Genomic DNA, 20,622 nt, shown 5'->3' on the forward strand with positions numbered 1-20,622 from the left:
AGTAACTCACAATGGCAGTGAAAACTCCAACTCCTCAGCCTCCTTTTATACAAGGGGAGGGGTGATGGGATAGGATTGCTGCTCTGACAACAGGTCTACCAGCTCCAACAAAACCCTGAAGAGAAATTCTTACTCTAGCCTTTTAGTGACTTTGTCTGTTCTCTTTAGAATATGAGGTATTTGACACCTTTTATTTTCAACCCTATGATTTAGCTAGATTCTGGGACAATGGGAAAAGCCCATCTGCTTATACACAGAACTGTAATTCTAGTGGAAGGACTTTGACATGAGTTAGAACTGATGGAGCATATTTGACATGGGTTAAAACTGGAAGCGGTTTTCTTGGGGCATGGCTGTTTTCGGAGTGACAAGGTGTTTTATAAGTTTCATCAGTAAGAAAGAAAAACAACTACTCTTGACTTGTTTGAATTAATGTTATCAGGAGTGAGAAGATCATGGTGATTTAGTTGCTATGATCTTTGATTCATTTCTTTCTTCATTAATTTAGCAAATATCTATTGAGCTATTCAGTTCCTATGCAGAAGATATAGATTTTGTCTGCCTAGCACCTAGTCTGCCCCTTCCCCTTTCTTCTCATAAGAGAATTCCTATTTTCCTTAGTGACCCACCCCCCTACACCAGTTCTTTTGATTTGGTGGAACTGGTTCCACTCCTGACTCCAGAGGCAAACATGTGATGCAGGTCAGGGCAGAGCTCATACCCTGCTGGCCGTAGTGAGTGCATCAGAACTGGGCTGTGACGCAATCAGAGCCCACATCACCAAATTCCTTAACTTCTATGAAAAGACTGTGCAAAAAGAGCCCTTTCTTGTGCCAAAATTGATATTGAAGCTGTAAGTGTGGAGATACTAGGAGTCATCTTAACACCACAAAGGAAGACTTTAGAGTCAGGAAAGGTGGAAAGCAAGATAGAGTGCCCCCAAAATGTTTAAACCCCTCTATTCACCATTGTCGGAGTACCCCCTGAACTTTTTAGTTACACGAACTTGTTTTGGTCAAGTCAGTTTGCATCACATTTTGTCACTTGCAATTGAGTGAGTCCTAATCAAAGCATATTGGTCCAGTGCTATGGGGTATAACTACAAACAGAGTCCAAAAGTTTATAACCTGTGCCCTGTCAAATAAGTAGGAATAAAAGCACAGCCAGGCCAGTCCCAAGCTCTGTTACGACATAATAATTAATTTGGTTTACTCAGGAAAAATAAGGCTCTTCCCCGTCGCATTGGGCCTGAGTGCCTTGTGAGTTGTTTTGTTTTTGTTTTTGTTTTTAAACTATGAAGTCAGGAACCAAATGACCAATTTCAGACAGAAAAGCCACAGAGTCACCATTGCATCACATTGGTCACATTGTTGACTTTCTGACCCTCCTTAATAGTTTTTTTCTTTTGCCAAAGGTACAGTGTGTCTTGGGAAGAACCAACATTTACTTTGGTTTTCCCATTATGTACTTGTGTGCCCTCGGGTAAAATATTTCAACTCCATGTGCCTAGATGTTCTCATCTCTGAAATGAGGCTGAGAGAAATAATATCGCTGTCTTACCATAAAGGATTCCTCTGAAGTGAAAATAACATACACCTATATATGCAAAAGTGACTTAAAATGTAGAAGTCCAAAAAAATTAAAATATAAAAATGTATATTTAAATAGTCCAGTCAAACCTTAATTTATTTTGAATTGGTTCAATAGCCTTAAATAAAATGGTCCATATCTTTAACAACAGTCCCCCCCTCCCCCTGGAGGAAGAGAATTGGCCTGATTTGTAGCATTGACACATTTCCACAGTGTAAGTACTCCCGCTACAGCCAATTTTAACCTACCGATCAGCTGGCAAAATTCCTGAATATCAGCTCCCGTGGGGCTGTATGAACCTGCACTAGTACAACATTGCTAGGGTATGTTGGTTTACCTTAACTCACCTGCCTCAGTTTCTTCATTTATCAAAAGCTTGTTTGGCTAAAGGCTCGCTCAGGTCCATTTCATCCTCATGACTCCATAATATGATTACTTTATATTTATCAGACGAGTCCCGTGTAAACATGGTAATCATACAGCTTATGCTGAAAGGTGCATTTGTAGTGATCTATTGTTGTAGGGACACTTCTTCTTGCTATGACAAGCCGAGGAGGGCTCTTGGCATTGAAGGCTAATCAATCTTCAGTTGCATAAGATTACTTTCTAGCTACGTACTATTTCTACCCCTCAAGTGCAAGGAATTTTTCTGGTTGTGCTTTTAGGGAAACTCTATATTTACAGTATAATATACAGATATAACTATTTTAGGGAGATGACCATGTCCTTGAGCTTGTATATGGAAGTCTCCCAGACTGATATAGGTTGAAATCAGTGCTCGGAACCATATTCAATAGATCTCACTGTCTCACAGCTTCTTTATGTCTCTCTGTGAATTACTTGACAAATAAACAAAATACCCCTCATCAAGCAACTTGTGAGGCATGTTTTCAAATAGCACAAGAAGTTGTCTATTACATCTTCTTCAACCACTCCGAAAGGTCAGTGCTAAAAACAAAAACACACGACAGGAATTCTTCAGCTTCCCTACTGAGCACAGGCAGAACTGTAAACTGACCACAATGAGATTAGATTTCTTACAAACACATGGCCTTTCCCTGGGCTTTCTTGCTGGTGATAAGTAATCTCTGAGAGTCTTAGGCTTCCAACATCATTAGAGGATTCACAGGAACACACTTAACTAGGAGCAGAGTAGAAGTGGCTGAAGTGAGTAATGGTGACATCAGGTGATAAGTTCTGCACAGAAGGGGTACTCTTCAGCCAGGGCAGTGTGTGATGACCTTCTCCTGTTCCCTTATTTCCTGTGACTTAGTTATCTTTTTTATTTTATTTTATTTTATTTTATTTTATTTTATTTATTTCTAGAGAGGGAAGGGAGGGAGAAAGAGAGAGAGAGAGAGAGAGAGAGAGAGAAACATCAATGCGCAGTTGCTGGGGGCCATGACCTATAACCCAGGCATGTGCCCTGACTGGGAATTGAACCTGTGACACTTTGGTTCACAGCCCACAATCCACTGAGCTACACCAGGCAGGTATCTTGGTTTTTTTTTCATAATAAAGAAGTAATCAGCTGATACTTGTGATATCACATACATGGTTATTCATTGCAGAATTGTTTGCAATTGTAAAAGGCTGGCAGTCACATCAAAGTCCATCAGTAGAGGGCTGGTGAATTGAACTATGGCATGTTATACAACAGAATACCGCATGGCCAGACAGACAAAGAATGCAGGAACTGTTTGTATTCTGATATGGAGAGGTCTCCTTATAAGTGCACAACATGGATGTTACGATGCTACTCTGTGTGTAAACCACGGGAAGAATGAATGAGGTAACACAAGCAACTGGTAATATAGGTTACCTCTGGGCAGGGGGGAACTGAGAGCTTGAGGAAAGGAATGGAAAGGAAGCTTTCCACCGTATGCCTTTCATATTGTTTGTATTTTCTATGACAGCAGGTGTTACCTATTCCAACACATACACCCTCCACCCACATGCATACATTTTCTCCCACAAGCACCTTTTTTTTAAGAAATAGTTTTTTTGTATGTGTGGTAGGAAAATATGCATAATATTTATCATTTTAATCATTTATAAATATACAATTCATTCACAGTGCTATGAACCCATTACCACTATCCACACCCAAATTATTTTCATCATCTCCAAAAGAAACTCTGTACCCATTGAACAGTAACTCCCCTTCTCCCACCCCTCATGCCCTGGTAACCTCTAGCCTACTTTCTGTCTCTGAATTGGCCTATTCTATGTACCTTGTATAAGTGGAATCATTTAATATTTGACCTCTGTATCTAGATTATTTCACTATCCCATATAAACTTTTTAAAGAGAACATCTACTATCTGGATAGATAGCATTGTGAAACACTGTTTTCTGAATTTCTGAGTTGTTTTTAGAAAGAGAGAAAACAGATCTTGAGAAATGTATGAAAAAAAAAGAAATGTATGGATGTGCCTCAGACAAATTAACACTAGTCTCTGGTGTTTCTTAGAAATCCTGCTGTAACTTTTAAAAGATTAACTAGTCATTGTTCTGGCTGGTGTGGCTCAGTGGATTGAGTGCTGGGCTGTGAACCAAAGGGTCGCCAGTTTGATTCCTAGTCAGGGCACACACCTTGGTTGCAGGCCAAGTTCCCAGTTGGGGGTGGGTAAGAGGCAACTGCACGTTGATGTTTCTCTCCTTCTCATTCTTCCTCCCTTCCCCTCTCTCTAAAAATAAATAAATAATTATTTTAAAAATGTTAACTAATCGTGAGCTTATTAATGGCCTCCTGTCTCAAAAAATGAAGTGAAATAGTCACAAACTACTTCCCATACGCCTTGACTCATTTATGATAGGGTTCTTTAACTGGGGACCCTAGGGGACTTCAGAGGGTCTAAAAATATTTTCTGAAATTGTACACATATTTGTTATGTGATGGTCTTTCTGGAGAGAAGTTCTTTAGCATGAAGAGATTTTCAAAATGGTCTGCAAATTAAAAAAAGAAAGGTTAAACACCATTGCTAAATGGGGTAATTAATGCTATCTACCACTTTCCTTGTTATACACATAAAGACCCTTTATTCATCTGTTTGTCTAAGTACATGACTAATGAGCCCATACCAGAAGATGAGCCTCTGATATGAGCCAGTGGAGAAAGAAATCTGTGGCTTAAAAAAAATAATCCTTAGAATTTCCATGCTTAATAAAAAATAATATGGCACACGATTTGGTGGCATGTAGAAGAAACCCATAGCATTAAGGGTTTGTGAATATAATTCTTATGTAAGGAGATTGAGGGCTTTTCCACTCATTTCATAAATATTTACTGAGTACCTCCTTCATGTCAGATATGGCCTAAGTGCTCAGGATACAGCAGTAAAGGAAATATTGTCTCTACTCTTTGGGGCTTGCATCCTCTTGGTACGATGTAGATGATAAAGAAGCGAAAAGGAACGACAGTTTTCAGGTCACCATAAGTGTGTCAGTGAAATCGGATGGAGAACACTTGGAGATTTTACGTTCAGATAGGGTAGTTGGTGAATCCCTTTCAGGAGGTGGCATTTGAGCCTACATCTGAAGGGCAAGAAGAGCCAGCCAAGGAGAGAACCTCGAGAAGGGCAAACCAGGTGGAAGGAAGAGCAAGTGCTGGAACTTGAGCTGTAGGTAAGATGGGGGGTGCTGGGTGCCAAGGTGGTTTGAGGGCTCACTGCCAGCCCTTCACTGTCTCCTCACACACAGTGCTCTTTCCTCCTCTTCTAGACTCAGGCCTGTATCCTCTTCTTTTACATCCCATTCACCTTGAGCAAGCAGCATGATTCCAACCCTCAACATTCCTTCCCCCTGAGACCTAATCTCTCTGAGCCCTTGATGGCTTAGCTGCCTTGCCGTGTGTATGTACACCTCACCAACCCGAGTGTGCGCTGAGCTCCTCCAGAAGCGTGTCTGCTTCTCTGGGAACATCGTCATGGGCAGTGGAGAACAGAGCCAATCACAGAGCTCTGGGTGGACAGGATGGCCAGGACCACCAGAGCAGCCATTTATGTGGAGCCCTACATGTACAGGGATCCTTGAATTCAGATATGGCCATTACTTGTCACACAGAGGGCATTACTGTTACTGTAGACAGTCAGTGGGAATGCCAGGGAGTCTTCCCCACTGGGCAAAATGGCAGTAGGGCGAGGGTCTCACACTGAGTGTGCCAGAAGCTGGAAACATGAACAGATAGGACCTCAAGCATGCCAAGAACTAGAAAAATAATTATATTACAAAGCCCCCCCGCTCCCCCCTGCCACCCCGCAGTCCTTGTAAGGACCTCGGGCTTGAGCAGGAAGGGCAGAGGGTCTTTGAAACAGCAACCCACCTCTCTCCTCAGTTGTGCAGCACCTGAATAAAACTGCTTTCCTTTTCCATCAGCACCTGCCCCACGAGTCTGGCTCTCCTTGTGGCAGGTAGCCAAACCTCTTTTGTTTGGTTACATTACCACATTTGCACGTGTTAAAAGTGCAATATACTAAACATTTAAAAATACCACACCTATAAAACAAATATACCATAATTTTGTTATTTAAAAATAGGAAACAAAAGTTGGAAGTGGCCCAGGTTTCCTCTTACTCTGAAAGGCTTGAGTATAAAGAGAATTTTTAAAGGAAGGTTGCTTGGATTGAGATCCTAACTCTGTTATTTCTTGGCTGGATAACTTTTGGCGAGTTTCTAAACCATGTTTAACAGGTCTGAATACGAGGCAGAATTGTGTTCCAGGATGGATTATAATGAGGCCTCACCCACACTGAATTTAAATGAGATCTGATTTAGATAAGATTTTTGAAATTTCAGTTGACATTATAATGGGATGGGACTTTGGGGACCTTAGCATGAGGTGAGCCTACTTTGCATGTGGGATAGGTGTAGCTCACTGGGAGGAGGAAGAGGGCAAACTGTGGTAGGCAGAATGACCTCGCAGGGGTCCACATCCTAATTCCTAGAACCTGTGAATGTTACCTAACATGGCAAAAGAGACTTTACAGATAGGATTAAAGGTACAACCCAGAGATGGAGATGTTACTTAATTACTTGAGTCCTTAAGGTACAAGGGGAGAGAAGAGGTTAAGAGCACTAAGAAACAGAAGAACTTAAGTCTGTGATTGCTGGCTTTGAAAGTGGAGAAAGGGGATACAAAGCAATGGCAATCTCTAGAAGAAAAACCCAGTAAAATAGATCCTACCCAGAGCTTAAAGATCGGTCCCTGGTTGGGGCATTATACAAGAGGCAACTGGTCAATGTTTCTCTCCCTCTCTTCCCCCTGTTCCCCTCTCTCTAAAAATAAATAAAATTTTGGGAAAAAAAAATGTAGCTGTGCTGAGATCTTGATTTTAGCTGTGTAAAACTGTTCAACTGCTGACCTGTGGAGCTATAGGAAAATACACTTTGTGTTGCTTTAAGCCACTACGTTTGTGATAATGTGTTACAGCAGCACTAGAAAACCAATATAGCACCTAATTCATAAGGGGGGTCATTTTATTAACAAAGTTAAGTTTGCCAGTACATCTAAACAATTTATAACCATACCTAGTGTGTAGTAAGCACTCAATAAATGTTAACATCCTTCTTAAAGATGAGAGGAAGCAAAGATGTAAAGATGTAAATAATTCTAAGAGATGGTATCAATATAACCAATGACGTATGTAGAACTATCTTCAAGGGGCTTTACTTTCTAATTATTTCTAGAGATAATAAATTCTCTAAACTAAGGGCAGCAAACTCAAATGCATATGTGGGCTTTGCTGGTAACATACATAAGGGAAATAAGCAACTTGGGGGCTGCCACCAATTGGAGGGGTGGCCCCATCAAAGGGACAGACCCCAGCCTAGCAGACTGATGTCAATGAAAATGCAATGCAGGTCCAGTGTTGCTAGATACTTCAAATTTTCAAGCAGCAGGAATCCAATTCATCTTCTACAAAATCTCCAGTTTTTTAAATGTTGAAAAGCAAGTCACATTTAAGCGCAGACAGGCATACACTGGAGATGCTGCAGGTGCAGTTGCAGACTACTGCTATAAAGTGAGTTGTAATCTTTTTGCTGGTGGAGGGACTTGCCTTCAATTTGTAAAAAACAAAACACCTGTACAGTGCAATAAAGTGAAGTACGATAAAACGAGGTATGCCCATACAGACCTGCAAACAATTTTTAGGCAAACTTGGTGGTCTACATTTATCCCCTCAGGTTAGTGTCTCCAACCAACTAGTGAACACGCGTAAAGCCAAAAAAGGTAAGCTATTTTCGAATGCATTTTTTGGTCCTCTCACACTCTTACATCACGTCATACTTCACACTGTTTCTGGTAGTCTAACCAAATCAAAGAAACCATGAATTTTATGAAATTCTTACACAGTTAAAGAGAAAGATAACTTCAAATTGTGTTCAAATCCAGTTTTATTAAAATTATTTGGGAATCTGAGAGCAGTACAAAGTCTTTGACTACAACCACTGGACATACCAGGCATGATTCTGTGTTTTTGGTTTGTTGTGGGTTTGGGTCCACATCCTTTTCTAAATCCTTTGTCCCTCATTTCATTAGCAAATGGCAAAGTACCTTAAGTTTCTCTATCTACAACATCCTATTATTTATAGAACAGGAATTTGAAAAATATGATTGAAAAAATAAAATCCACAGATTCAAAAAGTTCTCTTCAAATATTAAGAACATACAAAGTATACTAAAGACATCTACGTTTAGTTATCCAAGTCACAAGATAGGCATTCCATACCTGTAGTTTCTTGCTGCTAATTACAGTTCAGAGACAATGTGTTTCCAAAAGCTATAAAAGCCTTCACTGACATTCCCTGCATGGTTCCAACAGATTTAGAGAATAAAACCAGGGGAGTACTTTATTTGGCCTCTAAAAATCACAAGCCTTCTTTTTTCTTTAGAGGGATTTTTCTTCTGTAGTAGCTCAGAGCACTGTTTGCTTACTTAACGACTTATAATTAGCATCTGCCTTATAGGAGATTTAAGCACTGGTTTTGTCAAGTGTATTACTGAACGGCAAATGGTGGGAGGCCTTCCTGTCCAACCAACACTTCAGCAGACCTTAGAGGGTTTGGTGCTCCTTAGTTGTTCTCCAGCGATCCTGAAATTCCCTGCAAGAAAGAAAGAAAAAAAAAAGCTGTGTAAGAATCTTCATGCCAGACACTTCAGCTTGTTCAAAGCAGTCCTGCTTTCTTATCAGTGTACGAACACTCCTCCATGGTGATGGGGCCCTGATGCTTTGTTCCTGTCATAGGAGTAGCTCTTGGGGGATGAACATGCAGAAAGCAAAGCAGGGCAATAACCTGAGAAAATTCTGCCCTAGTTTCTCTCAAGGACCATAAGACTCGTGAGAATTGTTTTCAGTCTTTCTGTTCCCTTAAACAGCCAGTTTATGCCACCAGAGGGAGAAGACTGCCATACAGTATTACTACTGGTTGCCTTATTATTTTTGGGTGGAAACTTGTTCCTCAAGGGGACCATGTGGTTATAGTCCACTCTCATTTATCTGTGGTCTGAAGAGCATCACTACTCAAACAAGAAACAAGCTGGCAATCAAAACAGGCAAGTTTCTTCCCTTGTATCATCAGAGGAGGTCTAAACTTGGCAAAGGTTAGCTCGGCAAGTTAAGTTATCTGTGTTGTCCCAGCAAATTACACCTATGAATATTAAGTCATACCAGAAGTTATATCAAGTATGTTTCACTCTAATTTCTCTAATAAATGAAAACATCTTAGAAATAAGCATACATTTTGAACTTTCTCAATAATTCTTTGCATCTAATTTAAATTTATTTATAAACTGAAAATAGAGTCTCTGAAGTTAAAGAAAAGAATTAGGATATAAGGGGCCTCTCCCCTAAGTTAAAGTTTATTTAAACTTCAAGAATACTTAAAATATCCAAATAATATCTAGAACAAAAAAGCGATGCATTCAGTGCAATGCTGCCAAACCACAAATACTTACGAATGGAGTCCTGGTTCCAAATTTGCTGTAGAATGTCATGGTGACTTTGTTCTTATGTCCTGTTCTTTGGTCAAAGGCATGGCAGGAATCGAAAGGTGGGCTGTACAAGTGAAGGCTCACAGCAGGTTCCGTATGGCTGATGTTTTCTACTCGATGTAAGCCAATGGAATCTAAACAACACCCAAGAAGGACAGATGAAGGGTTTTAGATGATAGGTGTAGGTAAAAATTTTGTCAATCACCTAAGATCATAAATCAGTTGGGTACATATGGAATGAACAAAAATTAGAATTGAACTTCTCGTTAAAGACAGTAAGCCATATGTGTTCTGTTCTTTCCTGAAAACCCCCTAAAACTTCAGTAAAAGAATAAAAAGGCATCAACACACAAAGAAACTGGAAAAGAGAGAACATTTATAAATTAAAAGCTTAAACATACTTGACTCTTGAACGACATGGACATTGGGGGAGCCAACTCCCACACCCTACAATCAAAAATCTACATTTAACTTTTGATTCCTCCAAAACTGAAGTTGTCCCTCAGTATCCATGGGGAATTGGTTCCAGGACCCCCCATGGATACAAAAATCCGAAGATGCGAGTCCCCTGTATAAAATAGGATACATCAATGCATACAGTCAGCACCCTACATCCGCAGACTACCAGCCTCAGACAGAAAACATTACAAGTATTTGTTGAAAAAAATCTGTGTATATATTTGGACCTGTCCAGTTCAAACCCAGGTTGTTCAGAGTTAACTATAGACAAAGAGCTTTGCAGAAGACAGGAAAGCTAAATACTCATCTACTGATTTATGTTGTGAAACTCCCAAACACCTCAGAAATTGGCAGTATGGGTATTTCTGGAAAAGGGATGGAGATAGGGCTAAAAATACAAGAACTGGTTAAAGCCTATTTCAGTAAGGTCTTACATCCCTTTCACTACTTCTCCCACACCTTACTCCTGGTAGAAGTCTGAGATCTATTCTCTAGAAAGAATAGATGAATTTAGGACAGGTGAAAGACAGGTGACTGAAGTGAAAATTTACATATTGAATGGGAAGAGCCCCACAGTCTTCACCACCTAGCTGTCAGAATGCTGCCAGGCAGGAATTTTTTCTCCAGGCAGGAGATAAGAAGCAGTTTCTCAGGGAACTTGACTAGCTCAAGAACAAAGCCCTAAGGATACTGCCATTAGTTGTTCTCCATAAAAAAAAATCTGCCAGATTATCCTAGACTAAAGTCCAGTGTTCAGAGCTACCAACTGAAGTTTTCTGTGCTGGATTTTTAAATATTAGCACGCAGCCAAGGTCACCAGAAATTTGAGCAAGTCCTCAAGTATGAAACACAGAGGCGAAAGCTATCTGAAAAAAAAAAAAAGCAACAACTAGAGACACACAATTCAGGAGAAGACTTTAAAAACAAACTTATCATTAATATCCTCATTAATATCTCTCACTAATAGAGAGATAAGAGATATAAAAGGACCAGGGAATAAAAGAGCTCTTCAAAGTAAAAATCTGAATAGAAAGGCTGGAAGAAGAACTAAGGAAGCTGTGGGAGACTCAAAGAACAAAGATACAAAATAGGAAAGATAAAATAAATCAGAGGAGGTTTAATATCTGAGTAACAGGAACATAGCAAAGAAAAAAGTCAAAGAAATAACTTGACGATATTTCCTTGAATGGAAGGACATTTAGTTTCCAGACTGGAAGAACGAACTGAGTACCCAGAATGGTGAATGAGAGGCATGAAACACAGTGCATCACTGTAATACTGGAGACAGAGAAAATACAGCAAAAAAGAGCTCAAAAGTTTCTAGAAAGAAAAAATAGATTTCACAGAAAGATTCGAGAATGAATCAGAATAATACCAGGCTTTCAATGAGAAGACTGAAAACATAAAGTCAAGTCATTATCTTTATAATTCTGAGAAAATATGATTGCCAGGTCATGATTTCATATTCAGCTACATCATCAAACATGTTACAAGGGGTTAAACATAGAAATTTTTAGATAGATGAGGTCTCAAAAAATTTCTTTCCATGAACCCTCCTTCCTCATATGGACTTGGAGGATATGTTCCACTAAAACAAGGTTCTGGAACTAGAATGAAGCAGACGGGAAACCAGGAAACAGGGGGATCTATTAGCAAAAGAAGATAACAAAGGGAAAGCCTGGATGATGTGAGGATGACAGCTGAACCCTGGCCCAGAGATCAACCTATCCACATAGGAGCTGATCAAAAGGCCCTGGAGGGAATGTCTCAAAGATTAAAATAAAGAAATAATGACAAAACACATGATTTTATAAAAACACGCTGAGGAGAAATTTATAGTTAGGAGAAAGTATGAGGTTTAATCAAGGAAAGAATTCAGTGTAATTCGTGTAGTTAATGTAGGCAGCACCTAATTTGGACTCGTGGTTTATGATCTGACTCCATGAGCATGCATGACAAAGAGCAAAGCCTGGAAGCAGAGGACTTAGTCCCAGCTACGCTATATTTAAGTAATTCAAAACTTCTGGGATCCTCAGTTCTCCTCACTTATATGGGGCCTAACTCTTAGGTCTATAAACTCTTTAATTCTATAGCTTACTGCTTTAATAATATACTGGCTTCAGCACAATTCTAAACTAAAGTTCAACATTCTTAAGAACTGACTGTTCTTATACAAATTACTTGTGTGTTTCTCCAATTGCAAGTATGTACACCACCAAAGGCATGCTGGACAATTCTGTAAATAAAGGCCTCGCAAAAACTAGTTACCTACCCTTTGGAGAAGCTCCTAGGCTCGTGTCTGGTCCCCAAAATTAATGATTCCAACATTATTATTATTTTTGGTCTTTGCCTCCTTTCTTCTATCCCTGTGGTGTACCTTCTGTCACAGTAATTCTAAACTTGGTGATACTCATGGATGCCAGTTTGAGCCTGGCCATGTCCACTTTTCACCTGTCACAATAGGTACCTTGGTCTCCTTGTCCCAATTCTCCCTTTCCTCCACCCCATGTGGCATGCTGCTACCAAACTGATCAAGATACTCCCAAATAAAAGTCTGCTGACCGAAGCACTTACTTGAAGCTGGTCTTGGAGGCCCAGAACCTGATCTCACTTCCCTCTCCCATTCCTCCTGTCCAAGTCCATGTTTCCTTTTCCCCTCCAGGTCAGCCATCCCTGACTAGTTGTTGTGTTAGCAATGTGCTTTCACTTGTGCTCTTCCCTGGACTTGAAACAGCATTCCCACTGATTAGCATCTATCTGCACTCCTACTCCTGCATCTGTAAAAATCGCAGGTTGTGAATTTGTGATTTTTGATCATATGAAAAATTATATAGAGAAATATTTAGCCTATCCCACCCAGTATGGGAAATTGTTAAAATTTCCCATAAAAATCAGAATTTCCCACTTCTATGGGAAGAGGCATCGGACTGATTTCGAGGGAGCCGGGTGGCGGTTGGTGCCTCCTGGCTTGCACATACATTTCCATAGCCTCCTTCCCAGCATGCAGCCAGCACCCATGTACCTCCTCTGCTTGGCTCCTATACCCTGCATTGTAGACTCTACTAATTCTTCCAGATCTAATATAGTTTTCACAAAGACTCCATAACTAGCTGAAAGTAATTATTCTGGAAGATATTTTGCTTTATTGTGCATTATAAGGGCAACAAACTTGATCTTGAACAGCTGGTGTGCCTCATATACATAGCAACCCTCAAATAAGAGTTTCCTGCTACATAAGAAACTAACAGCATGTGTTATGTGAATGGGAAGAAAAAACTTCCCATGAAAGTTCTCCTTTATCTGCAGTTTCACTTTCTGCAGTTTCACTTACCTGAAGTCAACCATGGTCTTAGTATATTAAGTGGAAAATTCCAAAAATAAACAATTCAGAAGTTGTAAACTGTGTGCTGTTCTGAGCGGCTTGATAAAATCTCCTGTTCCATCCCACCAATGGTGAGTCATCCCTTTGTCCAACCTGCCGTATAGGCTTCCTGCCCTATAGACACTTAGTGGCCATCTCAGGTATCAGGTCAGTTATCAGATATTTTGAGACTGCATTTCCATAACTTTTATTACAGTATATTGTTATAATTGTTCTATTTTCTCATTAATCATTACTTTTACTCTAACTGTTCTTTATAAATTAAACTTGATCATCTGCATGTACAGGAAAAAAACATAGTGTAATAGGATTCAGTACAAATCATAGTTTCAGGGATCCCCTGGGAGTCTTGGAACATATCCCCTGCAGATAACAGGGGCCTCCTGTGTAGTCTTACCTTTCTCAGTGCATTCTGAAATGAATGAACAAATTTAAGCCAAGTATCAAGGCCAATATTTGTCTTTAAATAAGAGCTTGCTTGGCCAGAAAAATCTCTGTAATACTTTACTGTATGTAAGTGGAACACATCCAGTAAGAGTACAGTCTTTGACTGCCATATCAAATTGCTGAGATTCAAATCCTGGCTGCCACTTCAAAGGTGAATGACTTGGACAAGTTATTTAATTTTCCTAAGTGTTGTAACCTCATCTGTTAAAGGGAATAAATTATCTCATATAAGTTTGACAAGCTCTCTGGAAAGTTACTATCCCCGTTGAGAATACAGATGTTAATCACTACCTCTCCTAAAAAGCATTTGGCTTTCCCATACCACATTTAGGGGAAAGAATGCATTCTTGGTGAGAGATCCATAATCACTGCTAAATGATGTGCTCTGTAAAGTTTCCCTTGAGAATACTCTTTTAAGCATGTTATACAAATATTAGAAAAACAGGGAGTAGCTAGCACTCCTAACTACTTTCAGAATATTCCTTTACATTTTCTTTCTTTAAAAATTTTTTAAATGTATTGATTTGACAGAGTCAGTGAGAGAGAGAGTGTATGTGTGAGAGAGAGAGAGAGACACCAATTTGTTGTTCTACCTATTCATGCATTCATTACTTGAGTCCTGTATGTGTCCTGACCAGGGATGGAATCCCCAACCTTGGTGTATCAGGACCATGCTCTAACCAACTGAGCTACCTGAGCTACCTGGCCAAGGCCATTTCTTCACATTTTCTTATTTTTTAAAAAGATTTTATTTATTTATTTTAGAGAGAGGGAAGGGGAGGGAGAACGAGAGGGAGAGAAACATCAGTGTGTGGCTGCCTCTGGTGTGCCCACCACCAAGGACCTGACCTGCAACCTAGGCATGTGCCCCAACTGGGAATCTAACTAGTGACCCTTTGGTTTGCAGGCTGGTATTTAATCCACTGAGCCCCACCAGCCAGGGCTCTTTACATTTTCTAATACAAAGACTAATACTTCAACCTTGGCCTCACTCCATTATTAAAAGACTCTATCTGTGTAAATTCATATTTGATTCTAACTGTCCTAAGACTTGGCAGGTAAATAAATGACTTTTCAGTTGGCATTAATCTATACACATGTGTTTCTAATAAGTGATTCTAATCCAAATGCAAACCTTTAAAAAACAAAAACCACTGCTTTCTGGCCTTTTCCCAAGTATTTGAAATTGCGACTCCATGATCCAACTTTAGCACATGTGTCAGTAACCAATGTTTCAGATGAGAGTTAAAGGTTTTTCCCACTTGCCCTTAGAAAAAGATACTGGATGTTACCGTTGATGTAGGCACACTGGTTTTCCCTCAAGGTTCTTTCTGACTTCTTGATCATCTCATTGGACTTTTTGTCAGGCCAGGCAAATAATGTCTCCTTTAGATTTCCCTGCAGCATCTTCAGAAAGCAGTGGGAGTTGGTGTGGTCATGGATACTGCTATACATACACAAACGACAAATGAACTCAGTAGATAGTCCAGTACCCAGATGTGCAGTGACAGTCAGCCCAGAACTTACAGCTGCACACTGTCAATAGGACATCTCCCAGGATAAAATCCATTTCAACTGGACTTTTAAACATCATTAATCTATGATTCAACATTGTTTAAGATAAATAGAATGTCTTCTATATCAATGTATATAAGCGGTCTAGTTTTCATGCATATCCCCTACTATAGAACAGTCGATTTTTTTAAAGACCTTGTTGTCTTTCATAAAAGAAACACAAAACCAGCAACCTTTTACCTTCTCCAAGATATAGCTTTTAACAAGTTAGTTAAACTCAGCTAAAACTTTTTTATTAAACTACACTGGAGAAATTTTAGAAAGGACAAAAATAATCACCTATTATCATTGCATCACACTGAGAACATTAGTTAATCATTATTTAATGATTTTTCTCAGGCTTTTTCTCTTTTATCTTTCCTTTGGGGATGAAAGGTACGTGTATCTACTACCACAGCCCTGAAATTATACTGTATGTATATACAATGTTAACATTTGATAGATTTAGAGTATCCTGCCTGTGATTACATCCGAATATTCATGGGAAAAGAAAATAAATTTGATTTGGGGAAAGAATTTATTCATATAATCTTAAAGTAAATAGTATTTAAGTTTATTTAGTAGTAGAGTTAGGGGTAGGACTGATTAAAATATATGAATCTATATACACTTTTGGCATTTATGTCATATGTTGAATTCTATTAGCCCTCACATGCACCATAGGAAGAACTTGTTTCCTAAATCCATAGAGCCTAGTCCTATTCTTGATATGTAATCTGCTTTGAAAAAAAACTGAGAGACTGAGTGAAAACTATTCCATTCCATTAGTACATAAATGTACTCTATAATAGAGACCTAGTTTTCCAAAGTCTTGTAAGTTTGTTTCCTTTCTCCCCTCAAAAATGGGTCTGGATTATTGTTTTCACCACTCTCAAAAGACTAAGAAGGACCTGTTTGAAAGATAATAGTCAATGAATAATAACGTTGGCAAATGTGTAAACTAAGGAAAAATAAGGACCCAAGTTTCAAAGAATTGGCATTAGATTAAGTTGCCTTATCCTCTATATTAAAAAATAAACAATAAATTTGAAGTAGAAAGAAATGTTCTGAATTTGTGAATTGCTTTTCTAGCTCCAAATCTGGACGTTAGAGTCTTTGCTCCCATAATTGTTTATATACTTCAAAGTATGACAAAGGTCAAGTTTTAGCATAATCCCACAAATATTTGGAGAGAAAATAAGTTAGACTGGTTACCACCTTTTTTATTACTCATTTTGGGGACTGGTTTTGATATGCATGGTGTATGCCTAAACCCCTCATACTAAGTCCCATGAGATTTTTTTTGTTGGGATTAGGGGAAAAATAATTATAAAATAAGATTTGTCAGTGCTCTCAAGACTTGTGGCCAGCCTGGCACTGTACATTTCATATGCTGGAATACACACTCTAATAAACATCTATGAATGAATAGTTATATTACCTGCCATGTCCTTCACCCCAACATAGAATCATTAGATTAAATTTTCCGTTTCCTTCATCCACAAGGTTTCGGGTGTACCTGAAAAGAATATATTCAGAAGATTGAATTTGGTTAAAACAAGCACTGGGAAAAGTAAGTGTATCACAGAATATCATTCATTTACAGATCTTACTGTTTCTACCTCTAAGCAATTCTGAATGTAGTTTTCTAATTAGGAATCCAGCACAAATGAAAAATATTTTTCCCAGTGCATTTTGGACATTTTTATATTTTGAATCACATTTACAGTTACTGTTTTCATTAATGGCAGGGAAAAGTAAACCGGGATAAAAGCAAATTCCTTTATTCTCCATGTGACTGCCCCAAACTGATAAAAAGAATAAAAGTTCCTCCCAAAGGTATTTGTAAAGTGCCTTAGTGCTCTAGGCAAGAATGTTGCTGTTGTTTTTTTTTTTTTTTTGTCTTTTCCCTCAGGTAGTTACACCTGAACTTGAAGAACAATGTCTTATTAAATAGCTGTTCTAGAATTCTCCTTAGTTTTACTATAGTCCAGACCAAAACCATATTCAAAAGTGCTCCTAAAGAAAAGTCCTCCACAAATATAGTGGGGGTTGACTTAAGTCTGAGCATAAGAGACTACATTAGGAATGTAACTAATACTCTAAACCTTTTATAATGATGAGAAAACAGTAATAAGCCAAAAAATAAAAAATTAAAATTAAAACAATCCTGAACCAAACAACCACCACCACCACACCATCAGGAAAAAAAAAAATCAACTTTAAAGTTTCTATTGGTTCAAGAGGTACTAATGGTGTTATATAATTAGCAAAGTTGGAAAATTATGACATTCATTTAAACTGTTACTTTTAAGGAAAGCAATCTTTACCCCATTTCCGGGGTAGTGTTTGTTCATATGGTCATCTGTTCACTTAGGTCCTACGTGTCCCCTCCTCCCCCTAGCTGAAGGCCAGGTGTGTCACAGCAGCATCACTGAGGGAGGTAATTAGCAGATGCTCTTTAGTTGTCAGTCATTCTCACTCTGTAGCCCTTTATGACCTAGCAAGGGGCTGTACACATGGCCCTTGATTCACAGTAAATTCGGTTACTGTACTACTCCTTCCACCAGCTGTAGGGTCACCCTTATTGCTTCTTTGGGGCTTCTTCTGGAGAATTCACTATCAGATTCACACTGGAATACATTCTGTCTTGGTTCTTCTGCACTGCCTTCCCAAGGTCAAAGATCAGAATCCCTCACAGTGCTTGGACACTTATTACTTGCAAAAAATACTATCAAATTGATTTCTGCTCTCCCTTCCCCTTCCCTTTCTCCTCCCCCAAATGCCCACCCAGGACTGCACCCATTATCCTAATGAGCTGTATCTCAGATACTTGTGTAATAGATCTATCCAAGTGGTTGCATTTCAAAGGGTTTAGAGCTTGTCAATCAAGACAAATTTAAGGTCCAGGAAAATGTCCTGTTCTAAAGATTAAGAGCCTTTACAGCCTACCTGGTTAATTTCACTTGACAAATAATATCTCTAGGTGGAAGAAGAAAACCACTATTATGCTCCAAATATCTGCAAGAAGTTTAATAGTGGTTTAGTGTGTGGGCTCTGGAACAACAATGCTAATTTGATTTCTGGCACTGCTTGATGGAAGTATGATCTTGTACAGTAATCCAAACTTTTTATTGTCTACCATTTCTCACCTGTCAAATAGGGATAAGAATGGAACCAATCTCACAGGGTTGTGGAGTTAAATGAATTAATACAAGTGTCAAGTGACTGGAAGAGCACCTGGCCCATAACAAGCCCTCAATTACTTGGCACTAATGGCAGAATTAAAAACTAGACGCTGGTAACCTCACTGGCAGCCACAGAAGGACCAGCAGCAACATAAACTGAGTTGACAGGAACCAGAGGAACTTCTTATAGCCTCTTGCGAGTGGAAAATGGGATCCTGGGTAGGCTTCACTTATTTCAAATCCTAAAATACAGTTGAGACACCGCTTGCCAACAAAAATTTACCAAATGCACCAACCCCCGCCCCCTCCCAATCTGGCAATGATCAAGGCGCTCTCTGCTCTCTGTGTCCATGATTCTGTCTCTGTTCTCCTTGTTTGCTTAGTTTGTTTTTTAGATTCAATTGTTGATAGATACGTGTTTATTGCCATGTTATTGTTCATAGTTTTGATCTTCTTTTTTCTTGAATAAATCCCTTTAACATTTCATATAATAATGGGTTAGCGAAACGACTAACAGAAATTGCTACCAAAGAAAGCATAATCTTTCCTTATTCTTCTACTTCAACTATCTGCCTCGACCCAACTAACCATAATGACTGAAGCTCTACCTACCCTTCGGAAAACAACTTCTCACTCCTTGGGGTGATTAAATTTTACTTCTGGCCCCAGAGGATAGGTAGAGATTCATTTTTACTTAAAAACCGAGTCAGTGCTGTAAAGGACCAAGCCTCCGGGGGCATCTCACTCCAGCACAGCTGGAGAGCAGTGGTCTTCATTTTACATTCCAGATCCCCAGTACTATGGACAAGAGAAAGCATACTGCTTGGGGGCGAAAGAGAGACTGTCATTTATTTCGTGAACCCGATGGTAGATTTAAATAAAACTGCAGTCCAGGAAGTTAAACTGGTTTGGGAGAAAAGGCACCACAAATGGAAAAGGAGCAGCTGACAACCCCAAGACGCGAAAGAATGCCTGTCGGGCAGGTGCCCGGTTGCAGGCGACCAAGGTTGAAGTGATGGAGAACTAGTATCGGGGAAGTGTGTTCTCCACCGTTACCCTTTTCTCTGAATGGCTGGTATACTTCTCTCTTGGGAACACCACCCTCCATTAGCCCAGGCAGTCTGTTCCCCAGTGCACTGCTCCCCAGGGCAGGGGCAGAGGGAGGAGTGGTAGTTTTGAAGCTGAGAGATTGGCACGCGAGAACAGAAAACTGTAGAGGCCCGGTGGCCTCCCCTCCAGTGGGCAAGCCCTGCAGGATCTACCTTCCACCCAAAGCTCGGAGACTGAGCCCAGGTGCCCCCGGAGGAGGAGCAGCACTGCGGTGCGGCGAAGGACCTCGGGCGCTGGAAGCGTGGGCGCAATGCGGTCAGCGCTCTTCCCCAGCAAGATTTCCACCTTCCTCCCCAAGCCCGCTCCTCTGCGGCCTCCGAGAGTTGGCGCTGCAGGGTTTTGAGGCCCGCGCTTGAGATCCTCAGCTGGCCAGGCTAGAGCGCACTCACCTGTACTGGTCGTACTTGGCATACACTGACCACTCGGCGGGGTCGCTCTCGTAGGCTTCCATGACGGCCTGCACCTCCTCCACATTGACCTCTTCCTTGGCGAAGAGCTGGTGCAGGATGCGGATCAGATCGGCTAGTGTCTGTGGCTTTAGCACCTCGGTTTGCTCCATCCTTTGCAGAAGTGGCAGCACGCCTTTCTCACTGCTGGGCTTTGGCGAAGGAGCCGAGCAAGCCTAGGAAATGGGGACGATGGACCCTAGCTGCCAGCCACACAGCCACACACACAAAACCCCCAACGTTTGAGAGCCACAGCTTTAAAATCCCTGGCCAAGATACCAACACACCCTCCCAACCAGGGCGGGCGCAGAGAATGTGGGATCGCAATGCTCCTAAACACAAATCAGGACCAAATCTGCTGGATTTAGCCTCCCGGGCCCTTTTTAAGCTCTCGGAGCAACGGGAATGTACCAAAGGCCCTTGGAGGGTGGGGAGAAGCGCAACTTGAGGACG

The 20,622-nt window shown here is 40.2% G+C and overlaps 1 protein-coding gene across 1 annotated transcript; it reads right to left on the minus strand.

The window, feature by feature from the left end:
- Positions 1–7,970: 7,970 nt before the first annotated feature.
- Positions 7,971–20,622, minus strand: CDO1 (cysteine dioxygenase type 1). Its single transcript, XM_028513949.2, has 5 exons — positions 20,113–20,622; positions 16,867–16,944; positions 15,164–15,318; positions 9,548–9,717; positions 7,971–8,694 (listed from the first exon to the last, which is right to left on the minus strand). The coding sequence occupies exons 1-5, from the start codon at positions 20,280–20,282 to the stop codon at positions 8,665–8,667; spliced, it is 603 nt and encodes a 200-aa protein (XP_028369750.1). The 5' UTR covers positions 20,283–20,622; the 3' UTR covers positions 7,971–8,664.

The sequence above is a fragment of the Phyllostomus discolor genome, chromosome 3 (assembly GCF_004126475.2).
Source record: "Phyllostomus discolor isolate MPI-MPIP mPhyDis1 chromosome 3, mPhyDis1.pri.v3, whole genome shotgun sequence".
NCBI classification, from domain to species: Eukaryota; Metazoa; Chordata; class Mammalia; order Chiroptera; family Phyllostomidae; genus Phyllostomus; species Phyllostomus discolor.